This window comes from Mirounga angustirostris, unplaced genomic scaffold (assembly GCF_029215605.1).
Source record: "Mirounga angustirostris isolate CCGP_5_RB_7025 unplaced genomic scaffold, mMirAng1.0.hap1 SCAF_1, whole genome shotgun sequence".
Lineage (NCBI taxonomy): Eukaryota > Metazoa > Chordata > Mammalia > Carnivora > Phocidae > Mirounga > Mirounga angustirostris.
Genome location: NW_026991709.1, coordinates 80216791 through 80236360, shown reverse-complemented (window position 1 = coordinate 80236360; position 19570 = coordinate 80216791). Strand labels below are relative to the sequence as shown.

Here is a 19570-nt window from a genome sequence, read left to right as displayed (position 1 = left end):
CTGGATCACTGTCACATGAGACTCATTGAAATTCATCTCCATCCAGTGAACAAACTTCCTTCAAACTTCCTTCCGTTAATCATTCATTGATCCATCCGTTTGTCCATCCATCCACCCGTTCCCCAGTGAGTCAGGTACTGTGCTAAGAGACACTAGAGAAGCCGAGACAGACCCCCTGGCACGAGTTCATGATGATAGCAATGCTATTCTGACATTCTCTTGCTGTTGTTTTGGCCCCTGCCTACCAGGTGAGGGAAAGAGGGCAGAGAAATGGCAGTGCTAATCAAGATATGGGACCAGGGCGCCTGGGTGGCTTAGTCCGTTATGCGTCTGCCTTTGGCTCAGGTCATGATCCTGGAGTCCCGGGATCGAGTCCCACATCGGGCTCCCTGCTCGGCAGGGAGTCTGCTTCTCCCTCTGACCCTCCTCCCTCTCATGCTCTCTGTCTCTCATTCTCTCTCTTGCAAATAAATAAAAATCTTAAAAAAAAAAAAAAAAGACTCCATTTCTTTTAAAAGGGCTGTTCTCACAGAAAGGAGAAGAACAATCACTTGGATGAGGAGGAGGTTATGGGCCTGTGACTCTCCAGAATCTCAGGAACCTTCCTGCAGTGGCCACAGCTGCGGGATGGGTGGTGTCCCCCCCTTTGGCTCTGTGCCTGCACTGGGCATCAGGCCCCGGGGATGGTCCTCCCCTGGTTCTGGCCTCTCTGGCCTTGGCCCTCCAGGGCCTCTTGACCGAGCGGCTGTTGTCACTCCAGATGCACTGAGCATACCCACTCCCAGGGCAGCCCAAGGGTTTTTCAGACTGGAGCACACCGGTGTATGCTTTGAATTCACATGTTAGCAACACAAGTTATTTAGCATCATTCCAGAAGGTTAGCATTCATGACCTCCAACAGGTGGATCATAGATAGCGTATGTTCATTTTGCATCTATGTATTCTCCATAAATTTCCTTCAGATAAGCATGGATTGCATCAGTAACAAGGAAAAATGAACATTTCTGAAGGACTGCTTAAAATGAGGGTTGCCTGGAAAGTGACCCTTCTTCACCCCAAGTGAAAACCAAGCTTTTTCTCTCCTACCTCTCGCCGCATCCACTGTCACTGTGAGCGAGCCTGTCCTACCGCTTCGTCTGCCTTTCTTCCCTCGGGCGCTTACTGTCTAGTCCCAGCAGCTGCCCCCACCCCCGTGCTGTCCCTGTGTCCCCACTGCCTCCACGCACCAACCCACTTTAGAGCGGGGTGTGGCTTTCCTGTCTTCCCAGAGCGAACAGCTCAAGAGACAGGCTGCTGTTGAGGAGGATAAGCTCTCTTATTGTATATTACATCAGCCCTACCAAAATAAATAAAAGCATATTCACATTTATCAAACCACTCACTGATGTGGCACCGGGATTTCCAAGAACCCTTCACAGACTTGCCCCCAAACCCACACGACAGCCCTGTGAGGTAGGTCAGCCTCCATTCCTTCCTATGTGCAAGGACCTGGAGGAGTTTGGCACAGGGAGTGCGGGGTCGAGTCCGAAGTGAGGTCTCCAGCCAGTCCTTCCCTTTCAGATGCTTGACCAGCCACAGCGCTGAGCAGAGCTGCCCGAGTGACTGGCAGCAGAGCCGACAGGCTGGGACAAGAGGCCCCAGGACTCAGCCAGACAGGCGCTGGGCTCTTGGGAGCCTGGCTATTTCTGACTTGCCCTACTTAGGGGCTCCCCTCCCAGGACCGTTCCATAATCCAAGGTCGTTTGACATTTTGCAATGTGACATCCATGGGACGCTGCTGGAAAAGCACCCATACTTTTTTGTGCCTTGAGGAAAAGGTGAGGTGACGCTTTAAAAAAAGCCTACAGTTGTAGCTTTCTTGACGTTATTGGTGCCCGAGTGTCCCAACAACAGTTACATCAGCAAGTTGGGGCACAGGATGGGTTGGAAGACCGTCTCCATGTTCTCCATCAGCACAAGATCATACCGGCACAACTGGGGCCTGCAAACACGAGACAGAATAGACTTGTCAATCAAGTAGTAAACAGAGCCCGTTCTAGGAAAGGAAATCATATTCTGTCCTTAGGATCTAATATCGTGGAGCAATTATTTCTAACATGATAGGAAAATGCTTATGGTAAATAAGCAGAGCAAGATCAGCAACAATAAGAAAGCAGGATGTAAGATGTTATTTGCCACCTAACTTCGTCTAGCTTTGTTTTTGTTTTTTTTTTAAGATTTTATTTATTTGGGGCGCCTGGGTGGCTCAGTCGTTAATCGTCTGCCTTCGGCTCGGGTCATGGTCCCAGGGTCCTGGGATCGAGCCCCGCATCGGGCTCCCTGCTCAGCGGGGAGCCTGCTTCTCGCTCTCCCACTCCCCCTGCTTGTGTTCCCTCTCTCGCTGTCTCTCTCTCTGTCAAATAAATAAAATCTTTAAAAAAAAAAAAAGATTTTATTTATTTATTTTCATCTAGGTTTAAAGCAATAATAGAAAGGAGATTAGAAAGAAATAACCCAGGGCACCTGGGTGGCTCAGTTGGTTAAGCGGCTGCCTTAGGCTCAGGTCGTGATCCTGGGAGTCCCAGGATCGAGTCCCGCATTGGGCTCCCTGCTCGGCAGGGAGTCTGCTTCTCCCTCTGACCCTCCCCCCTCTCATGCTCTCTCTCTCTCATTCTCTCTCTCAAATAAATAAATAAAATCTTAAAAAAAAAAAAAAGAAAGAAATAACCTGAACTATTAACAACTGTTGCCTCTGAATAATGACATGATGGGCGATATCGTTCTGCTTCTTAACACCTTTGTACTTTCCAGGTTTTATGAAATCAACATGTATTCTTTTGATGATCAGAGAAAAAAAAGTATTAAAAAGTCCCATGGTTTTAAGACGTCATGACTGTCCTCTTAGAAGAAAGGTGTATTATGAAATGTTCTCGGGTACCCTAAACCTTCAGGAGAAAGGCAGTCATAAGCGTAAATCACTGACTGCTCACAGCATTGTCCACCTCTGTCTTGTTGGCAGATGGGATGCTAGGACTATGTGTTGGAGTGGCATTAGTCACAAAGCGCCCATGGCACCACAGCTTTGCTCTTCCTCCCCCAGTTTGACAGTCCCCCCCCGTACACACACGCACGCACACACACACAAACACAGTTGCTTATTTTTTCTGACCCAATTGAGAATAGGTTGCTTACCCCTTAATACTTCAATGTGTATTTCCTAAGAACAAGGACATTCTCTGTGCAGTTATCAAATTCATCATCGAGATAGTACTTTCATACTGTATCAATGGAATAAAATATTCGTTATTCTGTACCTTTTTTTATATGAGGCTCTGTGTTTGCCAAATTATATGAGGCTCTTTTCCACAACAAAAATACTTGCAAGCAGTGTGGGTGGAGTGATTAGGGAAGAATTATATAACTATAAGCATGTAACATTATTTCTTTGGATTATTGGGCCATTTATCTTTAAGTGCCTACCAGTAAAATTTTCTTGAATTATGGGGCTACTGGCTTTCATCAAGTCTGTTTTTGGAAAACCCCTCCCCTCCTTCATTATAATGGATGAAGTCCTATTAAAACATCAGACCAAGCAGATTGGACAGGAACTGAGAAGGTCTTTGGAAAACAAGGGCTTGTCAAACTCTGCCGATGGCTCACCTCTCTGGGTGGGCAAGTGACCTTAACTTCATGCGGAGAATCCTGAGCTTGTACTTGGGGCCTATAACAGATCCGGTAGAGAACACCAAGGAAATGTTCGCCACTTTATCCAAGTCTTGATTAAATCTTGCAAGCAGACTCACTTGGTGGTATTTCTGAAATACTGCAGGTTCACTGGAAGGAAGAGATAACAATTTTTAAGTGGATGTAGACTGCTAATGAAGCCTACAAATCACTCATAAGCAGGTAACCACTTGACCCCAAAGTTCTGCTGGGTTCCAAAGGACTGCGTAAGTGAAGCTTCTGGCCCCAGGAATGATGACATACTGTGGCACGAGAGAGGTATGCCCGCCTACCATACACCAGTTAGCATCCTCAGCTCTTGACATGTCTCCATTCCCCCGAAAGATTCTTCAAGATGAGTGTTATTCATTTTACAGACAAGGAAACAGATGCTTGTAGAGCTTAAACTCCCCCAGGTCACAGGACTTGTCTGCACCAGTGCAGGGACTCATACTCACTTCTGAGTTCAAAGTTAGTCTTTCCATGAAACTGCATTGCTAGAAGCGTATGTATATCATTAGCCCAGCTAGCTAACTAACTGAAAAGTTGTGCTTCAGCATCTGTTTTCTCAGTCCTGCCTCTCAAATAAGAGAGCTAAATCCCAGGTTCCAATACTTTTTCCCAAGTGTGCAATGTTTCCTACAGTTGGAATCTCACATTGAGCCTAAGGTAAATCCACTGGGGAGGTTTAGCTGGGTCAATGTCCCTCTGGGGAGCTGGGGGAGGAGACTCCGGAGACCCACCCTGGGCTCAGAAATGGGAGGCTTGCTCTAGAAATCAATCCTTAATTTGGAGGTGGGAATGGGGGCTGAGGGGGGTGTGTGTCACCCCAGCCTCACTAGAATCATGTGTAAGTCCTGTGGAGAGCAAACATGCCACATGTAAAACTAATCTGAAAGGTCCCCAGATTTTAGTTTCTAAACACCATCTTCACTAAAACCTCCTTCTTCCAGGAGAAATGGCTGATTCCAGGGCTAGGTCAGGGAAAGTGCAAAGCGAGCCTGCAACAACTGTGTGCCTAAAAATGAGAAGTGCTCAAAGAATGGTGGGAGATGTTCCAAAGGATCTAGAATCACTTCACACTCATCCAGATGGCTACTATTAAAAAAAAACAAAAACAAAAAACTGAAAATAAGTGTTGACGAGGATATGGAGAAATCATGCACTGTTGCTAGGAATGGAAGGTGGTACGACCACAATGGCAAAGGGTCTGGGGTCTCTTTGAAGAAGGAAAAAAAGAATTACCTCATGATCCAGCAATTCTACTTCTGGGAAAGCAAGGTCTTAAAAAGATATTTGCACACCCATGTTCATAGCAGCATCATTCACAAGAGACAAGAGGTGGAAGCAACCCAAATGTCCATCAATGGCTGGATGGATAAACACCATGTGGTATCTACATACAATGGAATATTATTCAGCCATAAAAAGGAAGGAAATTCTGCCATATGCTACAACATGGATGGACCTTGAGGACATTATGCTAAATGAAATAAGCCAGTCACAAAAAGATAAATATTGTTGGACTCCATTTATATAAGATATCTAGAGTAACCAAAGTCATAGAAACAGAAAGTCGAATGGTAGTTACCAGAGGCTGGAGGAAGAAGGAAAAGGGAGCTATTGATCAATGGGCGTAGAGTTTCAGTTTGCAAGATGAAAATGTTCTGGAGATTTATTTCACAATAATGTGAATATTCTTAACACTACTGAGCTGTCCACTTAAAAATGATTAAGATAACAAATTTTACATTATGTGTCCTCATCATGATCAAAAATGCATTTTTAAAAAAGGGCACAGACCCAGTTTGAAGAGATTTCACTGGCCAGATTTGAGACAATTTAAATAAATAATGGTAGTAACTGAGTGTAAGTCCCCATTAACAAAATAAAAATCCATGAGTCCATCTTGATATAACCAACTAAAGGAATAAATAAATGGGGAGAAGAGAAAGCTTTTCCTAAAGGACGAATTAGAAAAATCACCATCTGGCAACCATCGTAGTAACAATTCAACCACAAAACATCAAAACTAGTGGGTAGAAGTTTGAGGAGTAATGGAACATTTACATGGTCTTGAAGTACCTCTGTGCAACATACTTATTAATACAAAGGAAAAACAGAACTTGATAGTGAAGAAACTTGGCAGAAACCACCTTAATGAACTGATCCACGTTCATGGAAAGTTGTGGGCCGCCTGATAGGGCACGCTGAGCCAAACACAACATCAGTTCTTGCTAGAGATGCGTGATCTGAATGTAATCACGAGGAAGCATCAGACAAACCCAAACTGAAGGCATTCTGAAAATAACTGACCTGTAAGTGTCAAAGTCAAGAAAGTCAAGGAAAAATGGAAGGTTCCAAGTGAGGACTAAAGAGACAGGATAACCAACTGCAGCCAGTGAGCCCGAACTGGATCCCTCTCCGAGAACATTTGTGCAACCACGAGCATGCAGGGACTTCAAGAGGGGGTGATGCCACCAGCAGATGGCAAAACCCAGCGTGGGCAGACGGAAGGCAGGAGAGGGAAAAGCCTTCCTGCAGCTGAGAAGCCTGTCTATGAGTACAAGTGGAACCCACTCTTCCACCTGGAGGGATGTCTGGAAAGACTGGGTGCGGCACTCCCCAAGGGATTGGGCTCATACCCGAATAAAGGGAATGACAGCCAGCGAGCTACAGATTATGACCGATGATAGGAGCCAGATGTTTGTTTCTGGTAGCACGGTGCACTAAACAGCCTGAAAACAGCTCCTGGTGATGGCTACAATTCAAACAAAAACAAAACTAAAAACCCTCTAAATTGCACCGAAGGGGAAAGTGAAGAATACTGGGAAGGCTCAAAAATATGTGGAGGCAGAAATACTGAAATCACATCACCTTTTGTTGTCCTCTTGCGAAAGCTAGTAATGGGTTTTCTTTCTCATGGCCTTGCAGGGCAGTAGGACAGGGAACAAAGCCACTCAAGGAGGGGAGTTGAGGGCACCTGGGTGGCTCAGTCGTTAAGCGTCTGCCTTCAGCTCGGGTAATGATCTCAGGGTCCTCGGATCAAGTCCCACAACGGGCTCCCAGCTCAGCAGGGAGCCTGCTTCCCCCTCTCCCACTCCCCCTACTTGTGTTCCTTCTCTCGCTGTGTCTCTCTCTGTCAAATAAATAAATAAAATCCTAAAAAAAAAAAAAAAAGGTGGGGAGTTGAATGGGAGACTCCGGGGAGGGGTGAACTAAAAATGAATTCTAAGTAAACAACCCTCCTACCCCCTCAGGGGCAGAAACAATCTCTATCAAAATCCCGGCTGCCTTATTTTTTTTTTCCAGAGACTGACAAACTAATTTAAAATCCATATGGAAATTCAAGAGACCCAGAATAGTCAAACAACTTTGAAAAGGACCAAACTTGGGGTGCCTGGGTGGCTCAGTCAATTAAGCATCTGACTCTTGATTTCACCTCAGGTCACGATGTCAGGGTCCTGAGATCAAGCCCCATGGTGGACTCCATGCCTGGCGTGGAGGCTGCTTAGGACTCTCTCTCTCCCTCTGCCCACCACACCCCCTGCCCAGCATGCACTCTCTCTCTCTCTCTAAATAAGAAAGAAAGGAAAAAGACCAAATTTGGGGGATTCATACTTCCTGATTTCAAAATTTGTTAGAAAGCTTCAATAATGCTATAGTGAGCTACATGACACTGTGGTGCTTGCATTAGGATAAATATATAGATCGATAGAAGAAAATTCAGAGTGCAGAAATAAACCTTTCCACTGACTGTCAATTGATTTAGGCAAGGGTGTCAAGACAGTCACAGAGAAAGAATAGGTTTTTCAATAAAGGGTGCTGTGACAACTGGATATCCACAGGCAAAGGAATGAAGTCGGACCCCCTACCTCATTCCACATGCGAAAATGAACTCAAAATGAATCAAAGACCTAAATGTGTGGCCTAAAACTATAAGGACTTCTGCCAGAGTATTTACAGAACTCTTGCAACTCAACAATAAAAAGATAAATAACCCAATTTTAAAGTGAGTGAGGCACACAAAAACTTGTACCCAGATGTTTATAACAGCATTATTCAGAATTATCAAGACTTGGAAGTAGCCAAGATGTCTTTCAGTAGAAGAACGGATAAATAAACTGTAGTACATCCAGACAACGGAATATTATTCAGTGCTAAAAGGAAATCAGCTAGTAAGCTATGAAGATACATGAAGAAAACTTAAAGCCCATTACTAAGTGAAAGAAGCCACTCTGGAAAGGTTACATACTGTATGATTCCAACTACATGACATTCTGGAAAAGGCAAAATTGTGGAGACAGTACAAAGACCAGTGGTTCCCAGAGGTTAAAGGGAAGAGATGGATACAATAGGCAGAACACAGAAGATTTTTAGGATTATAGGATCTACTCCATGATCTTATAATGGTAAATAAATGTCATTATACTTTGGCAAAACCCACAGAATGTACAACACCAACAGTGAACCCTAATGTAAACTATGGACTTTGGGTGATGATAATGTGTCAGTCTTAACAGGTGTACCACTCTATTATCCAGACTTTGATAGTCAGGGAGGCTGTGTGTATGGGGCCAAGAGTGTATATGGGAAATCTCTGCACTTCTGTTCAATTTTGGGAATCTAAAACTGCTCTAAAAAATGAAGTCTATTGAAAAGGGAAAAAATGAGTAAAGGATCCGAATAGATATTTCTCAAAAAAAAGATATAGAATTGGCCAGTAAGCACATGAAAGAAACTCAAAGTTATTAATCATTTGGGAATTACAAGTCAAAACCATGAGATATAACATAATGCCCACTAGAATGGCTACAATAAAGAAGACAGACATGCCTGTGATATATACAGAAAACGTGAAACATACACACAAGGGAATATTATTCAGCCTTGATAAAACAAGAGAAATCCTGTCTCATCCTGCAACCTGGATGAACCTTGATATTATGCTAGGTGAAATAAGCCAACCACAAAAAGATGAATATTGTGTGATTCCACTTATATGAGTGGAATCTAAAGTAGTCAAATTCGTAGAAACATTAGGATGGTGCTCGCTAGGGTCTAGAGGGTGGGGAGAAATGGGAGTTGTTATTTAACAGGTATAGAGTTTCAGTTTTGCAAGATGAGAAAGTTCTGGAGGTCTGTTTCACAACAATGTGAACTATACTTAACACTACTAAACTCAGAAATGATTAAGATGGTAAATTTTATGTTCTGTATTTTTAAATCACAATGCAAAAGAAAAAAATTTTAAACAGGTATTAACAGTGTTGGCAAGGATGTAGAGAAATTAGAAGTCTTACACATGGCTGGTGGGAATGTAAAATGGTGCAGCTGCTTTGGAAAACAATTTGGCAGTTCCTGAAAATGTGAAATACATGGTTATCATACGATAACCAGCAATTCCACTTGTAGGTATATACCCAAGAGAAATGAAAATGTATGTCTACACAGAAACTTGTGCACATATGTTTATAGCCAAAAAAGTTGAAACAACCCAAATGTCCATCAACTGACAAAAGGATAAATAAAATGTGGTATGTGTAAAGAGTGGCACAGTGGGAGTGAGCTGGGCCCATAACCCAGAGGTCAGTGGATCAAAATACAATGGGTCTATCCATACCACGGAGTATTATTTGGCCATAAAAAAATGAAGTACTGATACATGCTATCAAATCTTGAAAACATTATGCTAAGCAAAAAAAAAAAAACCCAGACACAAAAAGGCCACATACTGTATGATTTCATTTATGTGACACACCCAGAATATGGAAATCTATAGAGATAGAAAGCAGATGAGTGGTTGACAGGAGCTGGAAAGGAAGGAGGAATGAGGAATTACTAATAGGTATGGGGTTGCTTTTTGAGTTTTTAAGGTTTGTTTGTTTGTTTTAATATTATTTATTTATTTAACAAAGAGCACAAGCGGGGGAGTGGCGGGGTGGGGGTGGGGAAGGAAGCAGGCTCTCTGCTGAGCAAGGAGCCTGATGCAGGGCTCAATCCCAAGACCCTGGGATCATGACCTGAGCCGCTTAACCAACTGAGCCACCCAGGTGCCCCTGGGGTTGCTATTTGAGATGATAAAAATGTTCTGGAATTAGATGATAGTAATGTTTGTCCATTTTGTGAATATACTAAAAACCACTGAAATGTAAACTTTAAAAGGGTGAATTTTATGGTATGTGAATTATATCTTAACTTTTAAAAAAGGTTTAAAAATAAAAAAAGCAATACATCCAAGACACGGATACAGGGAGAGTCACCAGGCAGATAATATCTTTGAATGTGACTCCATTTGTACCCATAGTCTGGTAAGACTGAATAAACCCAGGGCACATTCTCTGATATTATTTTCCCTTTCTTAAACTATAAAAACACTAAATACTAAAAACTAAAAGTTTACCTCGCAAAAAAGAGAAAAGTAGACATAATCTCACCATGGAATAGAACAACCATTTTCTTTTTTCCCGTATATTCTCTGATTGGTGATGACTCTTTCACAAACATGACTAAACTAAGAATGACTAAACGTGAATAAAACAGAGATGTTAAGGTCTCTCTCTTAATCAAGAAAAAACCCTTCACATTTAGAAAGGCCTACTTGGGAGAAATTTACTACAGAAAATTAAAATTTCTAAGACATATAAAGCCAATATGTAACCAGTTATTGGCATGAATAACCAAATTTTGTTAAGTGAGCATTTCTCATTATAGGACCGCATAATTTCCCCCGCTATTTCTTAGAATCTCCAGGTGGGGTCTCTGCCTAGCTTCCTTACTGAAGATCACAGCCTATAAACTGCCTGTCGCTGGTTATTCTAGATGCGCCCCCTAGCGGTGCCCTCCCTGAAAATGCAGCCCTACTGGGTTTGGGGACATCTGAGCCTCCGTTTACTTATATATAAAATACAGATAGTAATACCACCTCACAGGTTTTAGTGTGATCTGCATTAGCCAGCGAGTGTAATATGCCTAGTCCAATAAACAAAGGCTGTTATTATTATGATCCCAGGATGTCTTAAAAAAAAGTCACCTACAGACCACCAAGACACACCTTTTCTATTCATCTACACAGTGAAGCCTTAGGCAATTGCCAGTTTCAGATGACATTCCAGTTGGTTCTCTATGAGTGAAGCCTACAGACAACCCAAGTGCCTAGTAGATAATAGGACCCCCCAAAAATGTTTCCTTAGTAAATGAATAAAATGAGCCTTAGGGGCGCCTGGGTGGCTCAGTCGTTAAGTGTCTGCCTTCAGCTCAGGTCGTGATCCCAGGGTCCTGGTATCGAGTCCCACATCGGGCTCCCTGCTGGGCGGGAAGCCTGCTTCTCCCTCTCCCACTCCCCCTGCTTGTGTTCCCTCTCTCGCTGTGTCTCTCTCTGTCAAATAAATAAATAAAATCTTTAAAAAATTTTAAAAAATAAATAAATAAATAAAATGAGCCTTAAATTTCTTTGCTTAAAGGTTTTGAGTTATTTTCCCCCTTTTCCTGATTATAAATTAATGGATGAAAACAATTAACTATTTTTAAACTATGTATATATATACACAACTGCATATAAAAGTAAGAGAGAAAGTAAAGAGAAGCTGAAAAAAGAAATGTAAAGAGAAGCTTAAAAAAGCACTCATATTCCTACCACTAAGGGACAATCTAACATATTAGACATATTTATTTTTCATTTTTTTGGCATTGTTGAACTAATTTTATACTTTATATAATTTGATATCCTGCATTTTCCACTTTGCACATTATAAGCACTTCATTTAATATAGTTTCATAAATGAACATATAAATAATATTATATGAGAATATTTAATTAACCATTTCCCCATCGTTGGATTTTTAGGGTGTTTCCAATTTTCTATTGCAAATCACATTTTCTGAGTTTCAGAAACATACATATATATGTTTATATATATGTATGAGCTCACAAAAAAATTGAAATGTGTGTGGGGGTGGGTGCCTTTAGGTGTGGGATTGTTGGGATGGGGCAAGTATTTGCATGTTTATGTTACATATTTTATGCTATATATTTCCTTTTATTAAATTTATTTTTTCAGAGACAGAGAGAGAGCACAAGCAGGGGGAGCGGCAGGCAGAGGGAGAAGCAGACTCCCCACTGAGCAGGGAGCCCGATGCGGAACTCGATCCCAGGACCCTGGGATCATGACCTGAGCCGAAGGCAGACGCTCAACCAATTGAGCCACCCAGGCTCCCCTTTATGCTATGTATTTATTTACTGTTTAAATCCTTTATAGCAAGCAAGGATGACTTTTGTAATTAAATGTTTTTTAAAAATGAAGCAGAAGAGGGAGGAAGGGAGGGAAGAGTGAGAGAGGGAGGAAAGAAGGAAGTGAGGGAAGAAGGAAGGAAGGGAAGGAGAGTGGGTAAGGAAGGGAGGGAGGAAAGAGGAAAAGAAAATAAATCTCTGTACCACTTTCATTTGTAAAGAGCCTAGAAGATCAAGAGCCACAAGAAGCGATTGCTCCCTACCCTACGACCCAGCAATTGCACTACTGGGTTTTTACCCCAAAGATACAAATGTAGTGACCCAAAGGGGCACCTGCACCCCAGTGTTTATAGCAGCAATATCCACAATAGCCAAACTATGGAAAGAGCACAGATGTCCATCAACAGATGAATGGATAAAGAAGATGTGGTATATACATACAATGGAATATTATGCAGCCCTCAAAAAATGAAATCTTGCCATTTGCAATGACATGGATGGAACTAGAGGGTATTATACTAAGCAAAGTAAGTCAATCAGAGAAAGACAATTATCATATGATCTCACTCATATGTGGAATGTGAGAAGGCAGAGGATCATAGGGGAAGGGAGGGAAAAATGAAACAAGACGAAACCAGAGAAGGAGACAAGCCATAGGAGACTCTTAATCTCAGGAAACAAACTGAGGGTTGCTGGAATGGAGGGGGGTGGGAGGGATGGGGTGGCTGGGTGATGGACATTGGGGAGGGTATGTGCTATGGTGAGCGCTGTGAATTGTGTAAGACTGATGAATCACAGTCCTGTACCCCTGAAACAAATAATACATTATATGTTAATAAAAAAATATGTATCTATCTATATATAAAAGCAGCAATTACTCCCTTAAATCTTTTGTAGAACAAAGACAAGTACAAACCCATAAATAAGAAAGTCGGTATATTTGGGATTTAATTTCTCTGCGCAAAAAGGGAGAGAGCAAGCTGCAAACCATCCCAGCCCAACTTACTGATTGATTTTGGATTCTGTGATGTTTCCATCTCTGTCTCTCAATTTGATTGTAATGGACCCTCTTCTTATGCTCTTGTTCCAAGTTATAATATCCACAAAGTAATGATATACTGCAAAACAAGGAGAGAGCACAGTAAGAGAGGGACACTCTCAACTGCTCCCCTGAAAGGTCAATTCCTAGAAACCCAACCTCCCTCATAACTTGAGTCTCTTGTTCTCTTCCTCCCTAGTTTCTCTGCAAAGATCCAGGGCAGCATTTTCTAATATTCCTTTCCATTCTTTTTGGTAAAGATGGCCTGGGTGATGGCAGGATTCAGTGGTCTCCAGTTGTCATGTTTAGGCATCACAGTTGGACTGGTGTTCCCACTTTACTGACTGAGGTATCATGGTCTACTGCTGAGTATGATTGGTTCACCGCAATCCCTGCCCTTTTAGACAAAACCAACCAGGCGGCCATGTAGAGACTCTCCAGAGCTGATAAGGTCTTCTGTAATCTGGGGCTGGTGGGCATGGCTTCCCCAGTCATGCCATATCTAACCTGCACTGCCAGGCTGTCTCTTGCTCCTGGGCCTTCTCCCCACTTGGACACTCTGACTTTGCCCCCTTTGCCAGCTCATCCTTCAAGTTTTGGCTTAATGTCACTTCCTCCAGGAGGCCTTCACTGACCCTCAGACTAAGTCAGGTTTCCCTCTTAGAATTCTTATCATGCTCAGGTATTCTCCCATCATTAGTCAGCACACTTACCTATATTTACAAAATGCAAGAGAAAAAAATGATAATCAAAAAAGTGGTAAATATATGGGTGTATCTAAGCAAATATTGCCTGAGTAATGTCTTATGCAGTTAAAAAAAATAAAGCTAAAATATACTACAGGAGTAGCTGGGAAGGGATGCCTCTTTGTAACTCTGGCAGTGTTGGGCTTGGTGTGTTCCTACTGAACCAGTGAGAGTGCATGATGTGTTCAGAGAATTATTCTTCCTCCCCACTCTTTGCTTCCCAAGGTCAATGATGCTTTGGGAAGATGGGGATCCCACCATGATAGCCAGATTGGCTATCTCTTGATCAGACTTGCAAAGAAGGGGACAGAGGCTCAGGGAGATGTTGGTTCCATGAAGGAGTAAGGTTAGCCTTAGAGTTGCCATTTCATGGCCCCTTATTACTCGGGCACTTGCCTCACTTGGACTGGGCAGACAGCAAACCCTGCCACGCATAGCTCCAAAGGAGGAGGGAAACCCACTGATCTGCAACCTCTTTTATTAGGGTTGCTCCTAAGAAAAGTGAAAAGGGGAACAAGATTGCAAGATGTGCCCAGGAAAATCCCTACTTGATTCCCAGGGCATCTAATCATCTGCTGCCCCATTTAGCCCCCATCTGGAATACCCAAGCCCTCAATGTCTTTAGAAGGTCATCACAGTTGCTTTGGAGCTGGAACTGACCCAGAGATGTGGCTGAAACCTGATTTTACCTAGCTGCGATCTCAGGTCTTTGGGGAGTTAAGCAAATTTTCTGGAAGATCTTAGTGATTAGAATGGCTCACAGGGGACACCTGGCTGGCTCAGTCAGTAGACCATGCAATTCTTGATCTTGGGGTCATGAGTTCAAGCTCCACATGAGGTATAGAGTTTACCTTAAATATATATATGTATATTTTTTATAAATATACATATATTTATATAAAAAAAAACCATCCAGTGAAGCTAACAATCATGATTTGTTGAGATTTAATCCCTGTAACCCAGAAGATAGGCATTGTTATCCCTATTTCACCTAGCAGGACACTGAGACTCAGAGAGGTTAAATGTCTTGACCAAGGTCACAGAGCTACTATGTGTTGGAGTCAGGACTCGACCCAAGTCCTTCCAGCTCCAAAGTCCACACTCCACCATGGCCTTCATTTGCCAAGAGGTAGCCAGGAAGCTGAGGCTCAGCCATTTAAAAAAAAAAAAGGAGGGAGTTGGGCCAAAGCAAACAACCACATCCACCACTCACTGCAGTATGGTTCCTCCTCAGCTGTGTCAAAGAACGCTTTAGTCATAGGAGGGTCTTTCTGCTTTAAATACTCTTTCCAGTTATCAGCATAATAGCCTGCAAAGCAAGTTGGAAAAATGTAACATTAACATGTATTATATAAGTGTCAAAGTAGCTGGGAAGGTAGTGAGTGAAGTGAGTTTGACCGCCCACACCACCAAGACAACCTCCCTCTTCCACCCACCCCCTACGGGGAGGACCTCCAGAGCCACCAGCGCATGCCTACCCTGCATCCACCATACCTTGCTTGCTACCCTATCCCTCAGAGCTGGGACTTGCAAAATGACCCCACAGTGGCTCTCCCCCATTTTTACTGACATTATATCACCCTGGTTCTTAGTAGCACACTAGTTCTCTCACATACTGGGTAGACTAAGAATAGCGCTGACATTTTTCAGTAATACATTCATTCTATAGATTAAAACAGATTCAGGTTTATACCTAAAACAGCATCACGCTTGCCAAGCATTTGCTTTCTTGAAGAACTACAATGAGGCCCCTAAATTACACAGAACCTGAGCTTGCCATGACTATGTCAACAAGCAGAGGACTCTTCTCCTTCATGTCTGCGCCTGCAGGAATGAGGCGGAGTGCTACCAGTGAGGTCTCTCTCTCTCTCCTGTCCCCACCCCTAGAGAATGGCCTTCACATGCTGACTTGACTGATCCGGAATGGGAACATGAGTAATTTTTAGAAGCTCCCTAGAGCCTTCCAATTAACTTAGGCACAATCTAGGTTGAAAACCCCTTGTGTCTAGCATGCCCTGATATTAACATGGGTTTTTCCTTTGAACAATTAGAAAATTCTCATGATCTTCCAGTTTCAAAGTCCTCACCGTCTGGAATATTGCTACCAATCCTTAGCAAATATGCAAGCAGCCTCCACAGTATATCTGTGACCCCCACTCCACCCTGCACACGCACATAAGAGTCAGGGTTCAGTGTGAGGGCATTTACAGACACAGTTTGTTGGAAGGAGTCATTTGACAGGAGAGTCTGGGCCCACTGTGACTCTCCCCCAGCGGAGAGGTTGCGTGCATGAAGAGGATGTTTCTGTCCCCAGGGGAGCTGGCTATGTAAGGTGACTATGCCCTGGGTGGGCTTGGAAACTCATTTGGAACCTTCTTTTTTATGCTAGTGTGTCCAGGGAGTTGCACTGCCCTCTAGATGAAATCGTATACAAATGGCTTTTCTAACACATGAGTAGGAGGTCCAAGAGGACTTCACCGAACAAATTGGCTGGAAAAAGCTAAGTAAAATTTTCTTTAAACCACGTAACTTTCAGGCCCATTTTTAGAGAGTAAAATGGTGCGAGGATTCTACCAAAAATGAACTCTTTGTGAATCAAAGGGGAAAACTGCTTGGACTTACCCAGGAGGGGACAGGACTCCTTTTGTGGTATACCACAGTTGATACACTTGCCGTTTCTATAATCCCGGTAGGAGTCACAGGGATACGCGGTGATAAAACAGTTCTCTCTCAGAGAAGAAAGGTACAGGTACACAGACCTCTGGTGGTCACACTTAAAATACCGCAATCCTTGATTGTAAAAGGAAGGATCAAAGAGGAGAGCAGTTGCAGCATTTAACTATAGCGCATCACACGGTATATACACGCACGATTCATCATCTGTCTCCTATAGGCCAGGCACTGTGCTAACAGCTTCAATGTATTTTATTCCACTGAATCCTTATAAAAACCCATAGATCTGGATTCATGCTGGCACGTGGCAGGATAAAGGAAGATAGACGTGGTTATCCCCATTTTACACAGCAGGACACTGAGACTCAGAGAGCTTAAATGACTTGACCAAGGTCACACAGGTATTATGTGGTAGAATCAGGATTCAACCTATGCCCTTCCTTTGTCACTGAAAAGGAAGAGAAAAATCCAATGATAGTTTCTCCAGAGATTTTCAGCAGAAGGCAAGCACACTGAAACTAGTGGACAGAGAAAGAAGGTATTGAGGATTACTCCCAAGGAGGGGACGCAGAGGAGACAGCTTTTTAAAAGAATGGGGTATGCTTCCACCCTGGGGACACAAGGGAACAGGACACTCAAGACTGACCTTGTAAACTAAAATGAGGAGAGATAGAATGGCTCCCTCAGGTGAGATCTTAATCTAGGTAAAAAGGCACATTTAGGTCACCTTTAAGAGGTGAGGGTTTATAGGTAGGGAGATTTTCAGAATAGAAGCATGAGGGGTGATCATAGGGAGTCGGTAAGAGATAAATGTAAGGATTCTCTAGTTTTTTTTTTTTTTTTTTAAGATTTTATTTATTTATTTGAGAGAGAGAGAATGAGAGACAGAGAGCACGAGAGGGAAGAGGGCAGAGGGAGAAGCAGACCCCTTGCTGAGCAGGGAGCCTGATGCGGGACTCGATCCCGGGACTCCAGGATCATGACCTGAGCTGAAGGCAGTCGCTTAACCAACTGAGCCACCCAGGCGCCCAGTTTTTTGGTTTTTTAAAGATTTTATTTATTTGACAGAGAGAGACACAGCAAGATAGGGAACACAAGCACGGGGAGTGGGAGAGGGAGAAGCAGGCTTCCCGCGGAGCAGGGAGCGTGATGCGGGGCTTGATCCCAGGACCCTGGGACCATGACCTGAGCTGAAGGCAGACCTTAACGACTGAGCCACCCAGGTGCCCCAAGGATTCTCTAGTATTTTTGAGAACCATGGAAAAGTTAGCAAGTTTGCCTGGACCTTGTACTCAATTAACAAGGCTCCATGACAGCTCCAGAATGTTCTCACACCAAGGTGGGGGCCGACCTGGCAGAGACCTAAGGGGTTCTCTAATGGGCTTACACAGGGCATTCATGAGAGAAGCCCAGAGGTAGGGGTTCCATTTCCGCTACAGGGTGAAGGGTGAAGTAAGAGGGAATGAACAATGGGAAGTGGCACTGCAAGCTATGAATGGGCAAGAAGAGGTGAGGCAAGCCTCCAGTTAATTCCTAGCGGGTGCCATGCAGTGCAATGGTGAGAGAGGAAAGCTGCGAGGTGAGGAGATGGCATCAGGAGGGTTGGACATGATGAAGCACCACAGCACACAGCACTGAAAGGTTGTTGGAAGGTGGATGGGTCCGATGATGAAGTAAGTCATTCAGAAAAGGGAGCAGGGTCCCAAAGATGGGTAAACAAAGGAGGTGAGGATCTGAGTAGGAAACAGTGAACCCCAGGAAAAGAGGAGTTGTGATTATGAGTTCGTGGCTTGGAGAGGCATTGAGTGCTGGAATCAGACCCATGTTTCCTCTTTCCTCTGAGTTCACTTATGCCCATAGAGGAGATCAGTGAAGGACAGAAATAAACTGGGGCAAGAGAAGAGAAGCATGGGTTGGCATGGGGCCACGCTGGACTGGACTAAATCTGACAGGTCAGTATTGACTTATTGTTCCTGGAACTTCCACTTGCAGAAACAATGACATTGATAACAATACAGAGAATGTCCTCTATAAGCAAGGCACATTATCTTTGGCTCCTGAGAGGTAGTTACGCTACACCACAAGGACAGAATTTGAGCATGCACCATTTATGGTACAATATGGTAGACCCTACTTATGCCATTTCATCTGGATCATTTCCAAACACCATGTCATTCCCAAGGGGTTGTATACAACTACCATTTTGTAACAAGATCATCTTTTTCTAGAATCATATCCTTGATTATTTAACTTTCTCTAGCAATGGTGAAATACATATTCAGAGCACTTAAGGATGGGTTTTTTTAATTCTGTCCCCCACATTACTTTTATGTTGCCCTCTAACTACCCATTTTTTGTTTTGTGAGTTTTTTCTCATTATAAAATAACAAATGCTCATTTAGAAAATACAATAGGAAATGATGATGCAAAAATCACCTAGAAGTCCAATATCCACAGTTTACCACTAATAATTATTTGCAGCATTTATGTTTAGTCTTTTCTTCTATACTTAACACATGTACAAATACACATTTAAAAAAAACAAATCGGTATCATACTGTATAGTTTTGTGTCTTTTGCACTTAATATCCTATTGTAAGCATTTTCATTAATCTGAAAATATGACTTTTTAACAATTATATTCCTTTATGTGGGCATACCATAGTTATTTAACCATTTTCCATGTTGGATATTTAGACTATTTCTAAAAATTTAGCTATTATAAATAATGTGGTGTCAGGTATCTTCGCACTTTGATTTTTGTCTACCTTTTCCATTATTTCTCTAGGAGAGATTCCTAGATATGGAATTTCTAGATCAAGGACACCCCTTTTCAAGAGAGAGAAATAATTCGTAATAGCTTTTAATCATATGGTTATGGTTATTTTTTAAAATTTATTTTTTAAACTAAGTATAATTAACATACAGTGTTATATTGGTTTCAGATGTACAATACAGTGATTCAGCAATTCTATACATTACTCAGTGCTCATCATGGTAAGTGTACTCTTAATCCCCTTGACCTATTTCACCTGTCCGCCTACCCACCTCCTCTCTGGTAACCATCAGTTTGTTCTCTATAGTTAAGAGTCTGTTCTTCGTCTCTTTTTTCTTTGTTCGTTTGTTTAGTTTCTTAAATTCCACATTTGAGTGAAATTATGTGGTATTTGTCTTTGACTA

The 19570-nt window shown here is 42.7% G+C and overlaps 1 protein-coding gene across 1 annotated transcript in view; it reads right to left on the bottom strand.

Moving 5' to 3' along the window:
* Positions 1 to 1852: 1852 nt before the first annotated feature.
* Positions 1853 to 19570, bottom strand: part of LIPH (lipase H) — a 36019-nt gene continuing 18301 nt past the window's right edge. The window contains exons 6-10 of the mRNA XM_045902110.2: positions 16340 to 16507; positions 14931 to 15026; positions 12939 to 13050; positions 3640 to 3813; positions 1853 to 1981 (exon numbers count right to left, since the gene is read on the bottom strand). Of these exons, the coding sequence (XP_045758066.1) occupies positions 1894 to 1981; positions 3640 to 3813; positions 12939 to 13050; positions 14931 to 15026; positions 16340 to 16507 (638 nt within the window). The 3' untranslated portion in view covers positions 1853 to 1893. The remainder of the gene's footprint in view (positions 1982 to 3639; positions 3814 to 12938; positions 13051 to 14930; positions 15027 to 16339; positions 16508 to 19570) is intronic.